At 44.8% G+C, this 23,471-nt stretch overlaps 1 protein-coding gene across 5 annotated transcripts in view; it reads right to left on the bottom strand.

Moving 5' to 3' along the window:
- Window positions 1-23,471, bottom strand: part of HMGB1 (high mobility group box 1) — a 130,114-nt gene that overhangs the window by 1,965 nt on the left and 104,678 nt on the right. For 4 of the 5 annotated variants that reach the window (XM_042254826.2, XM_027973628.3, XM_042254825.2 and 1 more), the window contains 5 exons: window positions 7,299-7,356; window positions 4,726-4,874; window positions 1,821-1,984; window positions 1,453-1,598; window positions 793-967 (listed from right to left, as the gene is read on the bottom strand). In XM_042254826.2, coding sequence (XP_042110760.1) covers window positions 793-967; window positions 1,453-1,598; window positions 1,821-1,970 — 471 coding nt within the window. In that variant the 5' untranslated portion in view covers window positions 1,971-1,984; window positions 4,726-4,874; window positions 7,299-7,356. Of the gene's footprint in view, window positions 1-792; window positions 968-1,452; window positions 1,599-1,820; window positions 1,985-4,154; window positions 4,296-4,725; window positions 4,875-7,298; window positions 7,357-23,471 lie in introns of those variants that run through there. The other variant, XM_027973627.3, reaches the window with a different exon arrangement.

The raw sequence follows: 23,471 nt of genomic DNA, 5'->3' as shown, positions 1-23,471 counted from the left end.
CACATCCAAACTTTAGTTTATTAAAACTAGAATGTAGAGACTGATTAAAGGGTAGACACTGCCACCTTCTGAATGCAAAAAAGCATTCTACAGGTTTATACTGACAGACCCTAATCTGTAGCAGGAAATCTTTCCTTAAAAAAAAAAAAAATTTATCTGCCACCAAGCATGCAATTAGGTTCAGAAACATCTAGAAATGGATTTATTTCTCCAAAATGACTAAATAACCTAAAATCTAACTTTACTTAATATTTCAATTAAAAGTATAAGGGGGGGTTATAGCTTTTTCTTATATCAATTTACTGTACAGATCAAAATATTTTAAACTTTCTAACTTAGTCAAGTTTTTATATTAACATAAGGGAGAGAACATAAGTGTTTCAGGGTGTTTATGAACATTATAGATCTGTTATTACTTGGTCCAGTCTATTTTTATGTTGTGTGCCTGAACATTTAAAATGATGACATTATCTGACTCAAAGTGACTACCGGAATTTTCATAAATTCACATGGTGGAGAATAACAAAACCAGCTTAAGTGTATATGGCCCTTGCCCAAGACAAATTACGTTAAGTCAAACAACTAACAATTTATTTGATCTACATTCTTTGAGAGATGGAAAGGGACTTGCAGACTACAGCTAATGGTGCAGTGAATAGTTGTTATACTCAAAACTGCACCACATGTATCAGAAATCATAAAACAGGAAAATAAAGCTGCAGTACCAAGTACAGCTGTTGATCTAACATCTGGCATACTCTTTCATCACTACACCAAATCTGCACTGCTTACCTTTTCATATTTTTCCTTCAGCTTAGCAGCCTTCTTCTCATAAGGCTGCTTGTCATCCGCAGCAGTGTTATTCCACATCTCTCCCAGTTTCTTTGCAACATCACCAATGGACAGGCCAGGATGTTCGCCTTTGATTTTTGGACGATACTCAGAACAAAACAAGAAAAAGGCCGAACTAAAAGGAGAGATTAAAAGGAGAGATTGAAGTTTAGAATTGCAGGTTTACCAACGACGACGCTGTACTACTATATAAAAGCCGCTTCTAATTTCTACCACATATTTGACAGGGTACAATGTTATAAAATGCTAAATATCCCTCACTAGACTTAATTTACATAATTATTTTAACTTATAACATTACTGGTTGAACATATACTATTTATTAGTGTTCCAAATGAACATTCTGCAATTACTCTTATGATTTCTCAAGAAATAAAAAAGAATCAAAACTACATTTAGAAGACATATTGGGGGAGGTCAGTATCTAATTTCACTGCTCTAACTAAAACTGCCACCCAACAAAAATTTTACAAAATTTAAATATACCAATACCACTTAGCTAAGAAACTTTGATTACAGACTGGAGATCCACAGGGTGGCTTGCTAAATTTGTCTACTATAAAATACTTCCTGAAAAATCAAAACAGGCAAGATACTTACGGAGGCCTCTTGGGTGCATTGGGATCCTTGAACTTCTTTTTTGTTTCCCCTTTAGGAGGGATATAAGTTTTCATTTCTCTTTCATAACGGGCCTTGTCCGCCTTTGCCATGTCTTCAAATTTTCCTTTCTCTTTAGCAGACATGGTCTGTAAAAAAAAAATTGTAAACTTAAATAAGTTAACAAAATTTTAACCAGTTGTGAAGTGTGGAAATGGATAAAATCAGTATCCTTTGCTACAAAGATTTAGTAACCTGTTCCAACATCAACACCCACATTATGCAAATTGTACCGAGGCTTAAAAAAAAAAAAAATCGCAATTTGGAATTCAGCCTTTATTACTTACTCAGTAGGTGTTCAGCCCTCTTACCTTCCACCTCTCTGAGCACTTCTTAGAAAACTCTGAGAAGTTGACTGAAGCATCCGGGTGCTTCTTCTTGTGCTCCTCCCGGCAAGTTTGCACAAAGAATGCATATGATGACATTTTGCCTCTCGGCTTCTTAGGATCTCCTTTGCCCATGATTAATTATTTTTCTAAAAAATAAAAAAACACATGTTTAATGTTAACAATGAAATTTATGGCACCTAAGAGCACTCTAACTTCTTAGGGAGTCAATGAACAGCATGGCACTGGTTATTAAACACGGCATCGGCATTAACCCCTCACAATATCAAAGAAAATGTCAGGGATCGACAGTTCCTAGAAGAGTCTGCACCAACCCATTAAATGGTCCTTCAGTGGGATCTCAAAAAAAGTGGAGACACAATGGTAGGCTCATACCGTATGTGACTTACATTCCTGCAGCTGTTTTGAATGTAATACTTAAGTGGTCATTAAATTTTTTTTTCATGTAAGAAATCGTTATTAATCAACAAATCCAAAGGTCAGAAAAGGAATGCTGCAGATTCATGCAGCTACATAAGGAGTAGGTAAGAGCCAAAGTTGAGTAGACCTTTCCGGATTACGGGCCAGATTCCCCGCTCGTCTAAAGTTTTCCCCATGATTGCTTTAAAATATTCTCTTCTCGGCACAAAACTTTGCCGGGAGGAGGGACCGTGGAAGCGGCAGCTCGGACCCAGGCTGGGGGTGGGGTGGGGGGGGGGGGTTGGCGGTGCTATTTGCGCGGCTGCCACCGCCAGGCAGCCTCGCTTCCTATCGGTTTGGTCCCGAGATGTATTTCGGTTCTGACTAAACACGTCCGGTCTGAAGTTTCTTCGAGTAAACAAGGATGAGGGACAAAAGCCACTCCTGCTCGTGGCTCGGGCTGCCCCCCCGCCCCCACCCGGGGAGTATATATATATATATATATAAAAAAGCCCTGAAAAGTTGGGGCGCCGCGCGGGGCGGGCTTCGCACACCTTCCCGCCACCCGGGCCCCCTTACGCCCGCCCGCTCGCCAACTTCGGGGCCGCGCGCTGGGAGGCCGCCACCCCCCCCGGGGGGGGGGGGAGGGCGACCGGGCCTCCAGGCCCGGTTCCCCGCGCGCGGGGCCCGCCACGTGCGCCCGCCGCCCCGCGCAGGCCCGCCGGCCTCCCCCATTTTGTCGGCTCGGCGGAGGGAGCAGCCCCGCTCGAAATGGGGGCTGGCTCCGCCCGCGGCCGCCGGGGCCGGCGCGCACGGAATGGCCGCTGCGCGTCTTCCCCGCCTGCGCCGCCGCCGCCGCGAGGGCGAGCGAGAGAATATGGCTCCTTCCCTTTGTGTGTGTATGTGTGTGAGTGTGTGCGCGAGAGTGAGTGTGCGAGAGTGAGTGCGAGCGCCGGCGGGCGGGGTGCGCGGCGCGCTCTGGCGCACACACTCGGCCATGACGGCCGGGGGGAGGGGCGGGGGGCGCGCGGCCGGACCCTCCCCCTCCCCCGTCCGCGGTGTGTGTGTGCGAGGGGGGGGCCGCCTCGGGAGGCGCCCCCGGCCCGCCGCTCCCCGTCTCCCTCCGCGCGGCCCGCCGCCCCCGCACTCGGGGGGACGCGGGGCTGGCAGAAGAGGAAAAAAAAAAAAGTTGCCTCGGAACTGCTGCGCCCAGCTTCCCCCCCGCCCGCGCCCGCCTTGTTTTCTCTCCAGCCAGCAGCGCCGGGCCGAGTCAGCCATGTTATCCAGCGAGCGCCGCGGCGCCGCTCCCCCCCGCCGCCCGGCCGCCGCGCCCGGCCCCGGGCTCGGGCTCAGGCCGGCGGGCCCGGCCCCGCGCCGCCGCCCCCGGCCCCGGCCCCGCGCCGCCGCCCGCCCGCAGCGCCCGCCCGCCCGCGCTCGCTCGCCCGCTCGCCGCCGGCGCCCGGCTCTGCGGCGGCCAATGCAGCCGTGAAGCGCCGCCCGCCCGCCCGGCGGCCCGCCGCCCCCCGCGCACGCCGGCCGCCCGAACGCTCGGCCCCGAGGGTTCAAAAACACGTTAAAAAAATTTTTTTTAATGGAGAAAAAAAAAATTTTTTTTTTTTTTGCGCCAGTCAGCGCGGACGCCGCCGAGGGTGGAAACTCGCGGGGCTCGGGGCTCGCGGCGCCTCAGGCGGCCCCGGGGGCCGGGGCTCCGGCGCGGGGCAGGGCTCCCGGCGCCCGAGGGGAGGCTCGCTCCGTGCGCAGTTTCCCCCCACGGTCCCCCCTCATTTGCCTTTGTGTGGATCCTGACCCGCCGGCTCCCGGCCGCGGGGATCCGGCTGCCGCGCGGGCTGAGGAGCTGCCGGAGGCGCTCTCCCCGCCGCGGCGCTGCCCCGGACTCACCCTCCGCGAGGCACAGAGTCGCCCAGTGCCCGTCCGGCTCTCACTTGCCCCGGCGCTGTCTCTATGGAGCTCAATGTACTGCAATGGCTGTGAGAGCGGGAGCCAGTCGCAGCCTCCTCACTCTCTCCGCTCTGTAACATTACTCTCCAGCCAGCGCCGCGCCTATTGGCTACCGCCAACTCACGGGGCTCGCTCATTGGCCCGATACCTCCCATTGTCCTGACCAGAGCCCGCCTGCTATTGGCTGTCTCCGGGGACACGTCATCAAGGATTGAAACAGCGCGCAAATCTGAATGTGTGTGTGTGCCGGGCAGAGAGGCTGAGGCGGGAGAGGCAGAGGCAGAGGCAGCAGCTGCTACGGGAAAGCAGAGCTCTATGGTGTATGTGTGCATGTGTCTAACCCAAGCCAGCCCCACACCCGAGCGGCCGCCGGAGCGAAAAGGGCCTGACTTTTCCACAAGTGTCTCCAACTCCTCAGGCAAAAGAGACACCCACAGACCTCCCCCCCCCTTCTCACCCCAAACTCACTTCCACAGCCGTTGAGATAAGAGGCCCCAGACTTTTAACAGACCTTCAAAAGTGAGAGCGACACGATGAGATCACGGTCCCCGAAAACCGGGGTTTCTGCTTGTGCAGAGGGGCGAAAGCAGCCAAGATTCGAACTTCTCAACCACATACGGTTGCATTACACTCTAGATCTCTGGAAAGGCAGGGCTTTTCCTATAAGAAAGTGACAACGATCCAGTCAGCCGCTTTTAAAACATCCCTTTTCTGGGCTATTAAGCCCGCACCGTCAGGTTTGCAGAGCAGCTGAAACCTTGAGTCACCCAACAGGCATTTAGTTTCATCCTTTTTCTTGGTTTGCTCGAGTTTCACAGCTTGTCTGGAACTTTTTATTTAAATACAAAGCCCTGTCTTAACTTCCTGGAAATCAAACGATTCTTCCATGAAATTAAAGTACAGCCACTTCATTTCGATACGGGGTACTCTAGCAGGAAATGTTTGGGAGGGCCTGCTAGAATTAGCAAATTCATTAGAGACCACATTTTTAACTGTTGGGCTGTTTTATTTGACTTGGTGTGGATTACTGTGATAATCAAACGAATCCTTGTGATGCTATCTTTCCGTCCCATCGCACCACTTAGTGCATCCATGTAACTGCTCTAGGGTTACAGGAGTTGTAGGTATATTGTTACCCGGAGGATTAGATGGAGGCAGAGAGTGCCCATGCCCAAATCCATAGGCTGTGGCTTCCCTAACCCACCAAGTTGGCTGGTTTTAACAGACAAACAGATTATGTCTGTGAGGAAAATGAGTGGGCTCTAATAACCAGTTCTGGAGACCATACGGTTATATCGGCCCTTTATGAAACTATTATCTATTGCTCTGTAGCCTGAGCAGACCACACCCCTATTCAGTTACAACAGACTTCCCTTTTTTTCACTCTCTAGTGGTATATTTATACACTTCTAAACCCACCAGCCAATTTCTCCAAATTTAACAGACCAAAGTTAAATCGTTTTGTTAGTTTTTTCCATATATCCCATGTAAACATCCGCAACATAATATGCTTTCTCAAATTTATTAAGCTACATGAGGACAGACAGAGAGATAACCTCTCCTGACTATGATTTTAATGCTTACTCCTTTAAAAAAAAATACATAATTGCTATCAGAGTTTATAGTCTTGGTGAGTGGACAATGCATGCTATATGAACATGAAAAGAAATAATGCTAAAAATATATAAACTGGTATAATGTGCTTAAAGTTATTGGTGTTTAAAAAAGCAAACATCTAAAGTTAACTTTTATACTGTTTTCATACATATATGCTCTTCTTTACTTCCCTCTATTAATCTAATTTTATGGTTTATTTAAATCTGTTATTTTAATTGTTTTATCTTCTCAATGACTGTATTACAAAATATTCATGAGAATGATTACACTTTAAATGGCATCCATGATATCAAAATTTGACTATTACTTGAAGATTGTACTATCAGTATTTTCCAGGAGCAATGTTGGGTTTGCTCTGGATCAACCACTTTTTTAGATACTTTTACCAGTTATTTCTAATAGCTTACTCCTTCCAGGGTCAGTTTATGGTCATAGAACAACAAGAGAACAATGGGCCCAACACAGGTTTCTATTTCAGTAGGATGCTATGGTAAGTAACAGGCACTGGATTTAAATATCAATAGACCTGAGTTCAGATCCTTGCTCTGCTACTTACTAGCTCTATAATCTTAGACAAGTTTTTTTTTTTTTTTAACTTCTTTGTGCTTCAAATCTTTCAGCTATAAAGTGGAAGTTATCACTAAGTGGTTGTAAAGATCAAACTTATTTTTCGAAGATTTAAGATTATGCTGACCTCTTTAAACTCATGACTTAGAAAAACTCAAGTGCAATTAGCCTTGAGCTTTTCTTCATATTTTAATTTTATATGAAGGCAATGGCTGCAAATTAAGCTTTTTTAAAAAATTCTATCCTCAAACAGTACTATTCCTCATTCAGTCTAGTGATGGTTGCTTCATTTACTCCCAAGTATATCAGGGGCCATGTCACAAGGAAGGATATTAAGACCTCCACTTACAGGCACATTTCTCATATTTGCTTTCTGTGATACAAAGGGAGGAACATAAAAAGGAGACAAACTTTCAAGTAAACCCTACAACTTCCAGCTTAGCCCGGCAACTTTAATGGTCACTTATTTATGATATTAGACACTCTCCTTCTATGCGAATCATCAGTTACAAACTGGCATATGTTTTACTTTAGGGTTATTGAGAGTTTTATCCTAACTTACAGAGTTACCTAATTTAAAAAGCTTGATCACTCTCTCCATGCCCATTTCAGGCAACTGAATTTCATATCTTCATTAACATAATTTATGCCCTTCCTGGAGCCAGCCTCTAAGATAGGTGAAGTGCCTCTCTTCTGGGATCCCATAATAGTCTGTACATTAACTACTATGCTCACAATTGTAATTATCCAGTTATGTGTCTGTTTGTTCCACTGCACAGCACCCCTTGTAGGCAGGAATTTTATTTTTGCATCCCAAGCACCTAGCACGGTACCTGACATATAGCAGGCACTAAATAACGTCTACTGAAGAAATGAATTAATAGCTGAAAGAGTACTTACTGCAAATTATTGTTTTAATCTTCCTCTTCCATCTTTGGAGATAAACATTGGGGTATTTCTAAATCAGAAGGCAGGAAAATAGAATAATCAGTAATAAGCACATGTTAGGATACTAATACTGAGGATTGATGTCAATGGCACCTCGTTCTTATAACTTAAAAAGAGGAAGATGGAGTTGGGGGCTGGAGGGAATTGCAAATATAGACAGACACATATATTTGTACTATTTACCAGCTCCCAACTAGGCCAAGGTTATTCCTAGTTGGATACAATGAACTATGGCAAGCCAAATAAGAATTTATCACAGAAAACTGCAAGAATGTCTGCCCAAAGGTTGCTTCCAATGGGCATTTGAAACTTAACTCTAATGTAAAAAAAAAAAAAGTACAAAAAGCAGACGGGGCCCTGGGTGTTTGGCTGCAGGATGTTGATTCCTCCCCATACAATGAATCCTAAAGTCAAGCTATATGAATTCTCTTGTTGTCTGTCCTTCTCACAAAGGGCCAGTTTCTGAAAAGGAGAAACAGTAAACCAAAATGTCTGAAGAGGTCAACCACACTAAGGATCCTATACACTTAAAACCTTTTTTTCTGGATGCTGACAATACAGGGGAGGAATTCAGGAAGAGAAAACAGTACAGGTTGTGAACTAGGACACTGAGTCCCACCACGTGTGGCCTCTGGTAGCCATTAGGGTGTTTGCTTGTTTCCCCAACTCTTGCTTAGGGGCTGTGATGCCTTATCTCACTCGTGAGGATGTTATAGGATTAAACAGATGGGCCAAAAGAAAGACCCAAGGAAGGCAGAGGAGTGGTGTTACTGTATCTGTCGGTGAGCACAGAAGGGAAACTGGCTGCTTAGTACTTCTGCCTCGGCCCGAGTCTTCTGTCCCAATGTGGCTTGCAGGTGGGGAAATTAGTGGTTTCAGCTGTGGGCAGATAGGTGGCTACGCAAAAAAAGAGAAAAAACCAACAATAACAAAACAAAACGGTATGTAAGCAAATTTTTGTGTGTTAGGGGGGCATGCTGGGCAGTTTGCAGGATCCTAGTTCCCCAACCAGGATTGAACCCAGGCCCTCGGCAATGAAAGCAATGGAGTCCTAACCACTGGACTGCCAGGGAAGTCCTGGACACAAATTTATACCAACAATATCTCTAGAACTGCAATATTTCACTGGTGAATACGGAAGAAAAATTACATCTTTTTAAAGATAAGGTGCCTCTTTTCTGGTTAGCCAAAGAATGGTATACATGAAGAGGGGAAACTCATTAGTAAGTTTTTATAAAATGGTGATCTAAATTCAGAAAAGATCATTCCTTTAGGTTTTGATCTCAAGAACCATGTCAACATGCCAAATTCACATGCCCTATTAGGAGTGTCGTAAACCTTGAGAACAAATGTCTTAGCATACCTGCTAGGTAGGATGGCTTATAATAAAAAAGACAGACATGGCAAGTGTGAGTGAAAATGTGGAGAAATTGGGACCATCCTATACTGCTGGCGGGAATGTAAAACAGTACAGCTGCTTTCCAAAACAGTCTGACAGTTCCTCCCAATAATATACCTAGAGTTACCATATGACCCAGCAATTCCACTCCTAGGTATATACCCAAGAGAAACAAAAACGTCCACATAAAAACCCGCACATGATTGTTCGTAGCAGCATTATCTGTAATAATCAAAAAACAGTCCAAAGGTTCCTCAACTGATGAGAGGATAAATACAACGTAGTATATCTTTATGATTGAATATTATTCATTGATAGAATACTGACAAACGTCACAACATGGATGAACCTGGAAAACATTATGCTAAGTGAAAGAAACCACATACATAAAACCCCACCTATTGTACAATTCCATTTATATAAAATGTCTAGAATAGGAAATTTATAAAGACAGGAAGTAGATTAGGGGTAACCAGGTGTGGGGGCCTGTGGGGAAGGGGAGTGACAGCTAATAGGTTTTCTTTTGAGAAGATGAAAATGTTTATTATAATAATGGTTGTGCGACTCTGATGATACCAAAAATCATAAAACTGCATGTATGTGAATTCTGTCTCGATAAAGAGGTTTTTTAAAAACAGAATTAATGTTTTATGAAACAAAACACAGAAAGAGACGACAGATCACTACCCACTTGTCAATCCTGTCCAGTACTTTCCTGCTCTTCCTCTTCATTCAGTGGACATTTCTTCTATTAGTGGAATTATATATTCTGCGCTTAAACTGTATTTTTGCTACAAATTAATTAAAAGAGCATTCTTCTGGGGTACCTTGGGAGGTTTTCCTTGAGCTCTTGGGAAGACTGTACTATCAGCTAAGCCACAAAGCATCGGGTCAGACTGTGCAAACTGGCAGGCCTCTCTGGCTTCTGGGACATGCAGATGCTCCATTTGGTCAGCACAGTTTTTTTTAAAAAGGTGGATTTTTTTTCATATTTAAAAAAAAATCCAGATTTTGAACAATCTGAGATCTGATCAGCTTGGCTCCACATGTAGGCAGGTTGACGATCCTGTGGTCGACCCCCTTGAAGGAGGTGGGTGTTCTGTCGTCTGCCGCAGCCCCACGGTTCCAAAGCACCTGACCTGCCTTCTCGCCTGGCTGGCCCCTGCGGACACCTGGGTTGGCAAGTCCTGAGCTGGGTCCTTAGGATTTCAGGACTACAACCTGTGATTCTGTGATGTTCTTTGCTCAGAGGTTCTTCTCCTGAGAAACACTATCATCACACAGAACAGAGTGGGAAACAGAGCCAGAGAGGTCCCTCAGGTGAGGAGCAGAACCATGTTTGGCGCTATCACAAGTAGCAGGTACTCCTGATGAGAAACAGAGAGTCTGGCTGGCTACTTGTCAGAGGCTGTCCTACAGCCCAGACAAAAGACTAGAAATTGGGCTTTATATACTGTATCTCTCCTGTGTGCGGGGCTATACAGAGATGATTTCATTTCATCCGCACAGGATGAAAATAATTGTACAAATAATTCTAAGGAGGCTTAGAGAGATCCCTTCAGTTGTCCAAGGTCTCACAGCTAGTGAGAAAGTAACAATATTGACCCAGTTTTGACTCCAAAGCTGAAGTTTTCCCCACTAAGCCTCATGGCCTTTCAGTTACTAGCCCAGCTAATAAAAATTTAAAGACAATCACATTTTCCCACCTAAATATACCCCATATCCTCATGGGGATTTGATGTCAGTTTATCGCCTTGACTTTCAAGGTTTTTGAATAGGGCCCATACATTCTGCATATATAAATCTTGAAAAAGGTTTCATGAAACACTGCAATAAAGGTGGGAGTCAAGAAGTCCGTCTTCCATCGAGGGTAATGACAGCTCTAAGAGGCAAGTGTGGATGCTGCCTACTGATGGGATGGGACTGAAGGGGAGAAACGCCAGGACAGCTGCTGCATCCAGGTACTGCAGCCAGAGACCCCCCGCACAGCCAAGGAGGCTGCTGCCAAATCTGTGGGGCTGAGAAAGATAGGAGACAAGAAGGAAGAGTGCCTTGCTCTGCCTGGAAGATCAAGACAAAAGCAGGCGTTCCAGGCCTTTGGGAGAAGCGAAGAAGATGCTTGAACATCCCCAAGGCCTAGGAGAGAAATCCTATTAGAGCCGATAAATATGGGGTTCATCACCTTGGATCTGTCTTTGTCAGAGGCCAGGCAGTCTCTCTTCGAGCAGAAGATAGCTTTACCTCCCCACAGGACAGCTTTTTTGTTGAAAACAAACAAACAAACAAGCAAACACAGCACCCAAAATGGCTTGTGGGGCTAAATAGAAGGTGACCACCAATCCATACCTGTTGTTCATGAAGGTGTTAAAAAAAAAATCAACAACAGAAAACCTGCGTGCTTTTTCCCCCCAGAGGTTGCTGTTGATCCTTGTTCTAAGGCTTCCTTTTGATTTCCAAGAACAGAAATAAGCAAGTAGGAAGGAGATAGCATGATTTAATATATTCTAACATACATACTACCAGCAAATTGACAGTCACATTCTGAAACGGAACTCTGCCTGAGAAACATTCATGGCATTTGACCAGTGATCTTGCTTCCAAAAAGTACTCAGAAAGTAATCAGAAACAAGTAAAAAGCATGAAAATTTGAATAAGAGTATTAACTGCAGAATTATCCATAATGTGTCAACAACCTAGGTGTTCAGTGAGTGGCTTGGCTTGGTAAACTGTGGGCCATCCTCATGACAGATTATTATTAGGCTACAATCTTACGTAACAGGAGGGAAAGGGGCAGGGCACAACTTCTGAAAGAATAACATAGCCCAAGGACACAACACAAACCACATAAACCAATTAGATCAAATGGGACCAAGATGGCAGGCAAGACTAGGCCTTGATCCTCAATCAGCAAGTGAAATGACACACGCAGAGGCACCAGGACAATTCCAAGTGAAAGCGAAAGTGGAGTCGCTCAGTCGTGTCCGACTCTTTGTGACCCTGTGAAACTGTAGCCCACCGGGCTCCTCCGTCCATGGGATTCTCTGGGCAAGAATACTGGAGTGGGTTGCCATTTCCTTCTCCAGGGGAATCTTCGCGACCCAGGGATCGAACCCAGGTCTCCCACATTGCGGGCAGACGCTTTAACCTCTGAGCCACCAGGGAAGCCCATGACAGTTCCAAGGCACTATCAAAATACCAAGGAGTGGGTGGTAGCCCAAATCTTGAAAATCTCCATCCCGTCCCCAAAATACCTGATTGGAATAATCCTCCCACTCATTAGCATATGAAATTACCAAACCTATACAAAACTAACTGGGCCATATTTGGGGGCCACACTTGCCCTCTGCGATGGCCGACTCTGTCTGTGGAGTGTGCTTCTCTCTGAATCTGAACAAATCCACATCTTACCTATCACTTTGTCTCTCAGTGAATTCTTTCTGGGATGAGACATCGAGAATCTGAGCTTCATTAGGTTCTGAAACCAGGTACCAGAGGGTTTTGGCTGGGTTCAAGTCCCAAGCAGGGTCGATTCTAATTGGTTGATGCAGCTGTGTCCTTGGGCTATGTTATTCTTTCAAAAGTTGTGCCCTGTTACACTTCCACTGCAAGGGACACAGGTTCAATTCCTGGTCAGGGAAGTTCCACGTGCCACGTAGTGCACCCCCTCACGCCCCAAAACAATTAGAAACAAAAAACCTCTAATTTCTTAAGAGAAGAAATGTGCTAAAGGAGACTCAAAGATTGAGATCATTTAAAAAGAGTTAGGCCTCATTACTCTAGAAATTCTTCCCCCAAGACAAATATACAATCTATAATATATAAAAATCATGTACATTCATCATAGCTCTAAGTTAAGCTGTCTTGGCAGGGGGTGGGTAGGAGGGAGGCTAGAGGGAGGGGATGTATGCATGCATATAGCTGACTCACATTGTTGCACACCAGCACTGTAAAGCAATTACACTGTAACTAAAAAAATGAAAGTTAAGGCATCTCCACTGTCATCTAAATCTGACCAGCCTCTTAACACAGATCAGAATCAGGTATCTGCTAGAAGGAAAACTATTAGTGTTTACATGGAAAAACTTTTGCCTCACCACCGATGTGTCTTCTTTAGTGACTGTTTGTTTCCCATAATTCAGTCCCGAGTCATCTTCTCTTTGCTTCTCTGTTCTCTTACAGACCCCAGGGACCAACTCCACGTGGAGTTTTAACCTCCATTTCTATGTAAATGACCCCAAGTTTCCCTTTCAGCCTTTGGTTCTGTCCAGGATCACACTGGGTCCCAATGTCTCAAGCCTATAGGTCTGCTCCCAGAGTCACACTCTATTCTCATTTCTCTATTTGCCAACTTCCTACACCAGCTCCAATTCTAAGAGCTCATTCCTCCCTTCTGCTTCCCTCACATCAAATTCTGTAACATTCATGTCACTGTACTTTTAAATCATCCCCCATCCCAATTTTTTTTTTTTTTTTCATTTCTATTGCCCCCAACTGTAGTTCTGGCCTTTATTACTTTGTGGATAAGCATGGAGGCTTTGGAACCAGACACTCCAAAGGTTAAAATCCTGGCCTTGGCACTAACCAGCTGTGTTACTTTGCGCACAGTGAATTAACCTCTCTGAGCTTCAGTTGCTTTGGTAAAATGATAATGCCCCTTTCAAAGGGAAGTTGTGAGTTTAAATTAGCTCATATACATAAAGAGCTGAGCCTAGTATGCAAATTTCTTAGGATTCTGTAAATGAGCACCAGATGTTGGCTGTTTATTTTAGATTATTTCAAAAACTGGTATTTTTAATATTTTCCTAACGCATAAAACTCCACTGCTTAAAAACTTTCCATTTAATTACATTTTCTTCCCAATTAACTGCCAAATCCTCACTGGGCCTTCAAGGCCTTCCGGAAGCAGGCAAAACTTGTCCCCTTCTCTCTCTCCCATGGCTCTCCTAATTTCCAATCAAATTGGACCTTGTACTCTCCTAACTTCCAGCTTCTGGTCACGGTGTTTCTTTTGCTTTGGAGTGTCCTTCCCCCAACCTCCACTAAACCCAACCTGTCCTTTAAAACTTCCCCAACTGTTTACAGTTCTCAACTTCAGCTTTTTCATTTGTGAACTCTGTCACTTTTGGTTGTACCTTTCTAATGCCTTTTACAGTGTTATAAATAGAATGACCGTAGATTATTACATAGTTGATAACCTATATAAATACATTATACATTATGTTGCCTTACCTATCTTTGTTTCTCAGCACTCTTTGCCCATCACAGGTATTTAGTAAATGACAGCTGAATGTCAGGTGAGGTTCAGTTTTCCGTCCACACCTATCACCGTGCTGATACTCAATTTTAATAAACCATGCCTACAATTTCCTTCCCTTTGCAGAATAAATTACACTCTAGTATGCTGGCTCAGATCTTCCCTGGTGGCTTAGACGGTAAAGCGTCTGCCTACAATGCAGAAGACCTGGGTTCAATCCCTGGGTCGGGAAGATCTCCTGGAGAAGGAAATGGCAACCCACTCCAGTATCCTTGCCTGGAAAATCCCATGGATGGAGGAACCTGATTAGGCTACAGTCCATGGGGTCGCAAAGAGTCGGACACGACTGAGCGACTTCACTCACTCATGCTGGCTCAAGGCATGTGGGGCAAAACCTACTGTTGTGTTGCCATCTTGGTTGGTCAAAATCTGTGGATACTGGCAGCTTTATGCAGTTAAGTTCTATTCAGGTTGGTCCCTATTCTGATGGTTCGGAGCAATGGTTTTTATGAATTAGTGTTTTCACCGATTTTTTGGTTTGGTTTTTACTGTGGGAGGAGGTGTTACAGTTCAGAAGCTTGCAAATATATTTATTTTTTTAAATTCCCAGATCTTATTAAAAGTCCTTGAAGTCAAAATGATACCACCAATAACTAATACTAATTGACTGTATATGTGTGTGTGCGTGCTCAGTTGTGTCCAACTCTTTGTGACACTACAGATGGCAGCCCGCCAGTCTACTCTGTCCATGGGATTTCCCAGGCAAGATTGCTGGAGCCTGTTGCCATTTCCTCCTTCAGAGGATCTTCCTAACCTAGGGATTGAACCTGTGTCTGCTGCATTGTCACTCGGATTTTTCACCACTGAGCCACCAGGGGAGCCCAGTGGATTGTAGGCATGCAGCAAATTTTGAGGTTAACACAGTTTTTTGTTTTTCCTGCATATTGCCAGTTATCACAAAAATTCATAAGCTCCCCCAAAATAAGTCCTTCCTGTGTAGCAAATTCATTTTGGCACCAAAATGTGTGCCACCGAATAGTTCAACAAATTCAATCCAGGTTTCAGATTTGGGTAAAACCAGGTTACTTTGCATGAAACGACTCCAGAGCTCCTGGGAGCAGTGTGGGGGATAAGGGTACCCTGCGTGGACCCAGCAGTGGCAGAACAGAAGTGGAGCAAGGTGGACCGGACCTGCAAGGCCCCAGCAAGGACAGACCCTCCCCTCCGTCTTTTGGTCCCTCCCACACTGCTAGGGCTCCTAGCACCGGGCTCTGCTCCCCCCCCCCCCCCCCCCCCCCCCCCACTCCTCCCGCCCTGCTCTTTCTCAACAATGGCTCCTGCTTCACAAACACGGTGCTTAAAGCACCTAGTTCCTGGGATTTATACTTGCCAAGTGCTGTGGGGAACAAGTTTTTCTCAAGCCCAGGAATCAAAAGGCACTTATTTCAACACTTGAGCGAAAAATAGTAACTAAGAAAATCAATAATTTCATCCCAAGCAGGAGAATGGATTTTTGTGAGCCCATCTCTATGGTTTCCTGCCCATCTTTTAAAAAAAGTGTAATATTAGTCTCTTGAATCTTTTTTCCTCTCGTGTTTTCTTACCTTACCTAAAGAAATGTAAACTTTTTGCAGGTAGAAACGTATGTGAACGGTTAATTGCTCAGTCATGTCTGACTTTGTGACCCCATAGACTGTAGCCCGCCAGGCTCCCCTGTCCATGTGATTTCCTAGGCAAGAATACTGGAGTGGGGAGCTATTTCCTCCTCCAGCGGATCTTCCCAACCCAGGGATCGAACCTGGGTCTCCCTCATTGCAGGCAGATTCTTTACCATCTGAGCCACCAGGGAAGCTCAGGAACATATATCCTGACCTAAATATCATGCGGTAATAAGGTGTCTTCAAAAGCTATGTTTCTTAAATATAATTAGAAGACTCAAAGAATATCTTTACGTGGCTATAAATTCCTTGCTGGTTAAAAGTGAGCCTCTTATCTTTTTCAAAGGTTTTTTTTTTTTTTTTTTTAAATGGAGCAAAAGAACACAAATGAGATTAGTAGAACTGCTAGAGCAATAGAAGAATGCCACAGAGGTGGAGGGAGACGCCTACCAGAGCAGAAGCCAGCGCCAGAGTTCCACTCTAAAATGCTTCTGAATCTACCCAGCATCTAAGAAATGCGGCCCAGGGCAGGTTGTGAGCCCTAAATGTATGGGTTAGATGCTATCTAAATCCACACAGAGCAATAAGAAAGAATGTACATGCGTATCTCCCAAAGCGAAAAGATTGGAAGAGGACCCAAGGCAGAAGACCTGCATTCTTCTAAACTGAGATGCCGACCACATCACTGCTTGGAACTCTGAAGATTCAAGGACACACCAGACAAGTGGAGCCAAGAGAGCCTGTGAAGGAAAGGAAACCACTGTCTTACTCTGTCCCAGCGCAGTTCAAGTATTCTCAGTCTTACATGTGCTACCAAAGGCATACGGTTGTCACAGTACTAGGTTAACGTTTGTAGCTGAGAAAGAATCCACGTGAAACGCTTGAGAGAGCTCTTTTTAGGTAAAACTTTCACTTAGGAAAGTTTCCATGTTTAATCAGATCCCTTCCCCTTCCTCTGGTCTCCCCTTTACTCTCTGTTGTCTAAGAAATTTTTTAAAAAATAAAGAAACAAGGACTCATCCATTTGTTAGTGAGAGAATAAAGGGAAGGGCAGCATGGAGCTTCTTCCATCAGAGTGAGAAGGCATGTTGTTCAGCTGAAAGTGTCTGTGGATGGTAGGTGAGGGGAGGGGGCAGAAACTAATATTTACTAGGCGTGTCCATATGCTAGGCACCATAAACGCTTTGTATGTAGCATGTGAAAGTGGCTCAGTAATGTCTGACTCTTTGTAACCCCATGGACTATAGCCCTCCGGGCTCCTCTGTCCATGGGTTTACCTCCTTATAATTCTCCGCTCCTTGGGGTGCTTGCTACTTCCTTATTTTACAAAGGAGGAAGGTAAGGTCACCTAGGCTGACCCAGTTAGCCCCTCTGGCTCCAAAGTCCAAGTCTTGTACATGATGTCCTGCACGGATGTCTCCTTATAGTCTCTGCTTTGGCACCCCAAACCCAACGATCTCAAAAAGGACCCATTTCCTCCTTGGTTCCTCCCTCTCCCTAAATCCCAACAATCAACAAATCATCGAGTCCCGTGGTCTCCACCTCTTCCATCTATGTCTCTGGTCTACCTCCTTCCCTTTTTTGGAAGACCACTGTCTTAGTTCAAGCTGTGGTCTCCTGCTTGGGTTTATTCCAACAGTTTCTAACTATCTAACGTCTCTGGGCCTCAGCCTCAGAAAACTCCAAGTGATTTTTCTAAAGTAATTAAGATGATACAATCATGGTATTCCCTGACTTTAAAAAAACCCTTCTGTGACTTCCCACTGCCCTTCAAGAGAGCCTCCAAACAGCTTAGCGGAGCGCCACCGTCAGCGTCTGCTGCCCCCTCCTGCCCGACGCCCCAAGCTCCCACAGTTCCCCGGGCAGCCACCGTTCCCTCAATCAGGATGACCCTCCACCTGCCCGCCGCCTGCCTGAACCTTCAGCTTAGACGTCTCTTGCTCTCAGAAACCCCCTCTTAGCGCCCATGCTCAGCGCCCACTTCTGGCATCCTCACCAGGCCTCACCAGGCCTCACCTGCCCACACACGTGGCCTTCTAGTCTGCAAACCCCTCAAGTGCTGGGTGGGCTTTATTCACCATGTTTCTTGGCATCAAGCTGAGCGCTTGGCCTAGAGGAGCCACTCAATCCATGAGTAAATGCTTAAACAGAGCGGGGAAAGTAATGAAGAGCCATGGGTCTAACCATCACTTTGCTACCAACTCCTGTATAGTTCAGGCTTCCTTGGTGGCTCACGGGGTAAAGAATCCGCCTGCCAGTGCAGGAGATGCAGAAGACCTGTGTGCGATCCCTGAGTTGGGAAGATCCCCTGAAGGATAAAATGGCAACCCACTCCAGTATTCTTGCCTGGGAAATCCCATGGACCAAGAAGCCTGGTGGGCTATAGTGCATGGGTCACAAAGAGTAGAATACAGCTTAGCAACTAAACAACAACAAAACTCACATGAAAACAAAATGCTAATGACACAAACTACTCTGTATAAAATAAGTAAGCCACAAGAATCTATTGTACAGCACGGAGAATGCAGCCAATATTTTATAATCACTATAAATGGAGTACAACCTATTAAAACTTTGAATCACACACACACACACATGAAATGCTAAGCTTTCCCATCCTTCAGGTGGGATCTGCATCTCACCCCTCACTCTCCATCCCCAGCCCTGCAACCCTCTCCCAGGGATCAGGATAAATATGAGAGGGTTTCGTGTTTTTTTTTTTTTTTCTTTCAATATTTAAAAAACTGACCTGGAGGTGGAAATATATAGTATGACCTTTGATTCTGTAGAAGACTCTTCTTTCAGGTGATAAAGACCCAAGAGGATTAAACAGCCAAAAGATCTCACGAAGCTCACGACTGTGCAAAAAGTGGGAGATATGTATTCATGTGGAAAAGAGGAAAATATCAGGGGGCAAAGTCTCAAAAGTACTTATAAGGTGAAGGGCTCTGAACTCCTATTTGTAATACAGGAAAGGCATCTTGGGGTAGACTCTGGGCAGCCCCCCAAAGACACAAACTCGGTGTGCTGTGGCCGTCACAAAGCCACCAGGCTGTAGGGTAAACAGAAAACACCGTTACCCTGCCTTGACTATACACGGCTTCCTTCAGGACTGAGGTCTGTCTGGAGATGGGTAACAAAAATAATCAAGAGCATTTCGAGTTTATAAAGGTGGACTTATAAAGAAAAAAGACAGTAGATCTGTAATTAGCAGAGCTAAAGAGTAAAGGAGGAGTATAATGTAGGAAATTCAGTCAAAAACGCACAGTAGGGTAACCCTACACACCTAGAAACAGTGGTATCGCCTTAAGGTTGAATCAAAGTGAGAGGTAGGGACAATTGTGGGTGGAAAGTGTCATACGATATTATTTTAAGTGCTATTTTCTACTTACTATACTATTAAGTAGTAGTTTAAAGAAAAGTCATGGAGATTTAGAACATGGTTGTAATCAGCCCCCAGTGTTTTAAATGAAGTTCCCAAGAAGGCCAAGGTCATAATATTCCGCTATGGTGGAGTAATAGAAAGAACGCACGCCTCCTGACTCTTAGCCTAGCTCATGCTCTTTTCTTGATTTCATACAAAAAGACTGTGACAGATGATTGAGACCCAAAGAATCAGAGAAGTTGGAGACAAGGCCTGATAAATAATGTACTGTTAAGGAAAACCAGAATCACGTGTGCGGTAACCCTCCACATTGGAGGCTGACATGGTAGAGTGCAACAATGTTTTCTCACAAAACAGCCCTTTGTGCCACTGTTGGAGGCAGGAGACTGGCCTAGGTGACCTGCTGAGCTAAACCCATCTGGCTTTCTCACTCAGAGCACCTATCCTCGGAACTTGAACGACGACACACTGTCCACCAGGGCAGTGCCCAGACTGTTTCCCACTGCTGCATTCCCGTCAAGGTTGGACGTCCAGGCCAACTCCAGCCCCTCCAGGAATGCTGACACTTGCTGGGTGGGGAGGGCAGACAGGTGCCAGTGGAAGTGATATGGAGGACACGAGCGCCAAACATCCCAGGAAACCCGAGTGCTGCATCCGCCGGGAGCCTGGTGGTCAGAATGCTTGGAACCCAGGAAGGCTGGGAGCGGGAAGTATCTCAGGTATTCCAGTCCTCCCCTCTCGGCACTGGGGAAGCAAGAGAAAATAAAGCGGGGAAACCTGTTGGACTAGACCGTCAGGGCTGTTCTGAAGTTGGCGGCCACCTCCCGCTAGAAGGGATCTGATGGTTTTTCCTTCTGAGCAGAGAAGACGTGAAGACCAGAGGGATTCGAGAGAGCAAGCGAGCTGCCTGTTTGCCAAGATGTGTAGGGAAGACCTGGAAGGTGTGAAGGAGCAAGCTGCAACCTAGTCCTTCCAGGCTGAGGTGACGCCTTTGTTGTTGTTGTTTAGTCGCTAAGTCACGTCTGATTCTTTGCAACCCCACGGACGGTTGCCTGCCAGGCTCCTCTGTCCATGGGATTTCCCAGGCAAGAACACTGGAATGGGTTGCTGTTTCCTCTTCCAGGGGATCTTCCCGACCCAGGGATCGAATTCATGTCTCCTGCATTGGCAGGCAGATTCTTTGCCACTGAGCCACCAGGGAAGCCTGGGGTGATGTGTACAAGTGCACAAACAACATGCTTGTGGGAAGCAAAGGAAGCTGCTCGAACAGATACATACTTCTTCGGCAGAGGTATGCAGCTGAGGGATCAGTTTCCAAAAGTTTGTCTCAGCAGAGAAAAAAAGAACCCCAAATGTTTCACCTTTTTATTCAAGCTTGTCTTCCTTCTCCTAGTCCATCTTATGTTAATGAAAAGACATTCTAATGGGAGAAGTAAGGAATACCAGGAATGATCAAAGAGAAAGGTGTGAGCATGAAGCTGGAGGACAGATAAATGCAGGTGAGTGAGAGACACGTGGGCGCCTGTGTGGTGGGGGGGGAACAGATCACGGCATTCTTCCCTCTAACACCTTGCAGGACAAGGAAGTGACTGTTTTCAACTATGTGCATGTGTGCGTGCTTAGTCGCTTCAGTCGTGTCCAACTCTGCGACCCTGTGGACTGTAGCCTGCCAGACTCCTCTGCCCATGGATGCTCTAGGCAAGAATACTGGAGTGGGTTGCCATGCCCTCCTCCCGGGGATCTTCCTGACCCAGGGATCGAAACCTCATCTCCTGTGTCTCCTGCACTGCAGGTGGATTTTTTACCGCTGAGCCACTGGGTCAGCCCTTTTCAACTATGTACCTGTCCACTAATAACCTCTACCTCCCAGAGGCTAGCACTACTGGCTCGCCAGGCCCACAGTGAGGTTTGAGTTTAGCATTTTACCTCTGTGTCTTAATCTGCAAGGAGTGGGATTAAATATTCAGCAAAGAGCAGACCACAGGAGTTGGCTTTGCTGGACACGCTTCTGGGGGTGATGACCAAATAGGAATGCTCTTTTATTCCACCTTTTTCTCTGGGAGGGGCAGAGACTCATGAGGATTTATGCAGACATTTGCAGAAAAAAAATAAGTATTCCAATTGAATTCTGACTTGGTGATTTTGAACAACCTATATATAAACTTCGTGTAATGCAATATCTGAGACATAAGGTATTTATCTTTTCATTGTAAGAAAGAAGCTAAATTACCTTTTTCCTCTTTATCATTCCCCCTCCCACTCCGTTTTTCTTTCCAAAAGTTGCCATATCTATTTTATTTAATGGTCTAAAAAGGTGGCATCACATTTGGTATTCCACAAAGAGGAAATGGAAAAATTATTAAAAAGTGAAGAAAGACAGCATTGCTTGCTTAGAAAATAAGATGTATGAACCGTTAAGAATGGGAAAACACCAGCTACTATGGCAGAGAGAAGACATTTTTGCCAAATTTAGAACCCACTTGAAAATCACGGGTTCTAAGTTTAGAACTGAACTAAAAAACTTGAGCTCACATTGCACTTGGCATTCGTTAAAAAAAAATTCTAAAATACTAATTAAAGGAAAAAAATTATTCTCTTAGTAGTTCTAGAAGCAGGGAATTATTTTCAAACAAATTCTTTATTGGCTCAATAGACTGGCCTGCACTTAAAAAAGAAACACTTTTTTTTCTAATTAAATTTTCCTTACAAAATAATGATTTAAAATCAAGAGGAAAAGCAGTTTGCCAAAGTCTTTAAAGAGCTACAGAATTGTTGGACCCAGACCTTGGACCCAAACAAATATACCAGGTGGTCATACAAACTTTGTATTTAAATATTAGTTGGTGTCCAAGATAGAAGCAATTACATCTACTGCTGATAAACTTTAACTAATAAAAACGCAATAAAACTGGAAAATATCACTCTAAACAAAACAAAGACAATCGCTTAACAGCATTATTTTTTATTTTCTAATTTAGTTGTTTAGTCACTAAGTCATATCCAACTCTTTTGCGACCCCACAGATTGTAGTCGGCCCAGGCTCTTCTGTCTGTGGGATTTCCCAGGCAAGAATACTGGAGTGTGTTGCCATGCTAAGCTAATTATTGCAACATCACTAAGAAATGGATCAGAATTGCTGCTCTGGTGAAGACTATAAAAAGTTTCAGACTCTAAAGGTCCAAAGTAATAAAATCAAGAAGTAATAGTGAGGACACAGTGTTTAAAAGGCATCCACTGGCTTAACATGATTTCAGACAGCCAACAACTCACATAGTTATGGAAAACTTAAACCTGACTTGTGCCATCTTACACATGCATACAGACACACACACACAAACACACATCTATAGATAAATAGATAATAGCCTGAGAACCTGAATTCCAATAATTATACTAGAGGTTAATATTTGCCACAGCAAGTACTTAAAAACACAAAATTTGGGGGGGAAATTGTTTTTCTTGTTTTTCTTTCTGTTTATTGCCATGGAATCTGAATACATTTCTGAGAGACCTTAGGGATCAGGCTTAGCAACTGGTGTATTTGACACTCTTCCTTCAACAATATCATTAACTCAGCAGCTCAAAACCCTGTAACTTTAATTTCAGGCACTTTCAAAAACTCCTGTTGAAGAAGATAAGATTAGTTCTTGAGGCGACTGACTTTATTTTTCTTACCAAGAAGGTGCAGTTTTGTACTGGTGGAAACAGGGTCAAAATTTTAAGTTGTAAAAGCAAAAAACACTGCATGTATAAGTGGAAAAGGATTTGTCTAGAATATATATTAATTATATCCATTTGTTTTTGCTGTGCTGTGTCTTCGTTGCTGCGCAGGTTTTTCTCTAGTTGTGGTGAGTGCAGGCTGCCCTCTACTTGTGGCGTGCGGGCTTCCCATTGTGGTCGCTTCTCTGCTGTGGAGCACGGGCTCTACGGTGCTCAGGCTTCAGTAGTGCGGCACGTGGGCTCAGCAGTTGTGGCTTCCTGGCTCTAGAGCACAGGCTCAGTAGTTGTGGTGTATGGGTTTAAGTTGCTCCACCGCATGTGCAATCATTCGAGATCAGGGATTGAACCCATGTCTCCTGCGTTGGCAAGGGGATTCTTTACCACTGAGCCACTAGGGCAGTCCCTAGAATATGTTTTTTAATTTACTTATTATTATATAAACATAGTTAAGCAGATATTAAGTAGTCAGCAAAAACAAAACTGGGAGCTGACTCTGGCTCAGATCATGAACTCCTTATTGCTAAATTCAGACTTAAATTGAAGAAAGTAGGGAAAACCACTAGACCATTCAATTCAGTTCAGTTCAGTTCAGTTGCTCAGTTGTGTCCGACTCTTTGCAACCCCATGGACTGCAGCATGCCAGGCCTCCCTGTCCATCATCAACTCCCAGAGTTTACTCAAACTTATGTCCATTGAGTCAGTGATGCTA

This window comes from Ovis aries, chromosome 10 (genome assembly GCF_016772045.2).
Source record: "Ovis aries strain OAR_USU_Benz2616 breed Rambouillet chromosome 10, ARS-UI_Ramb_v3.0, whole genome shotgun sequence".
Taxonomy (NCBI): Eukaryota; Metazoa; Chordata; class Mammalia; order Artiodactyla; family Bovidae; genus Ovis; species Ovis aries.
The sequence above is the reverse complement of the archived record's forward strand: the minus strand, read 5'-3'. Positions and strand labels throughout refer to the sequence as shown.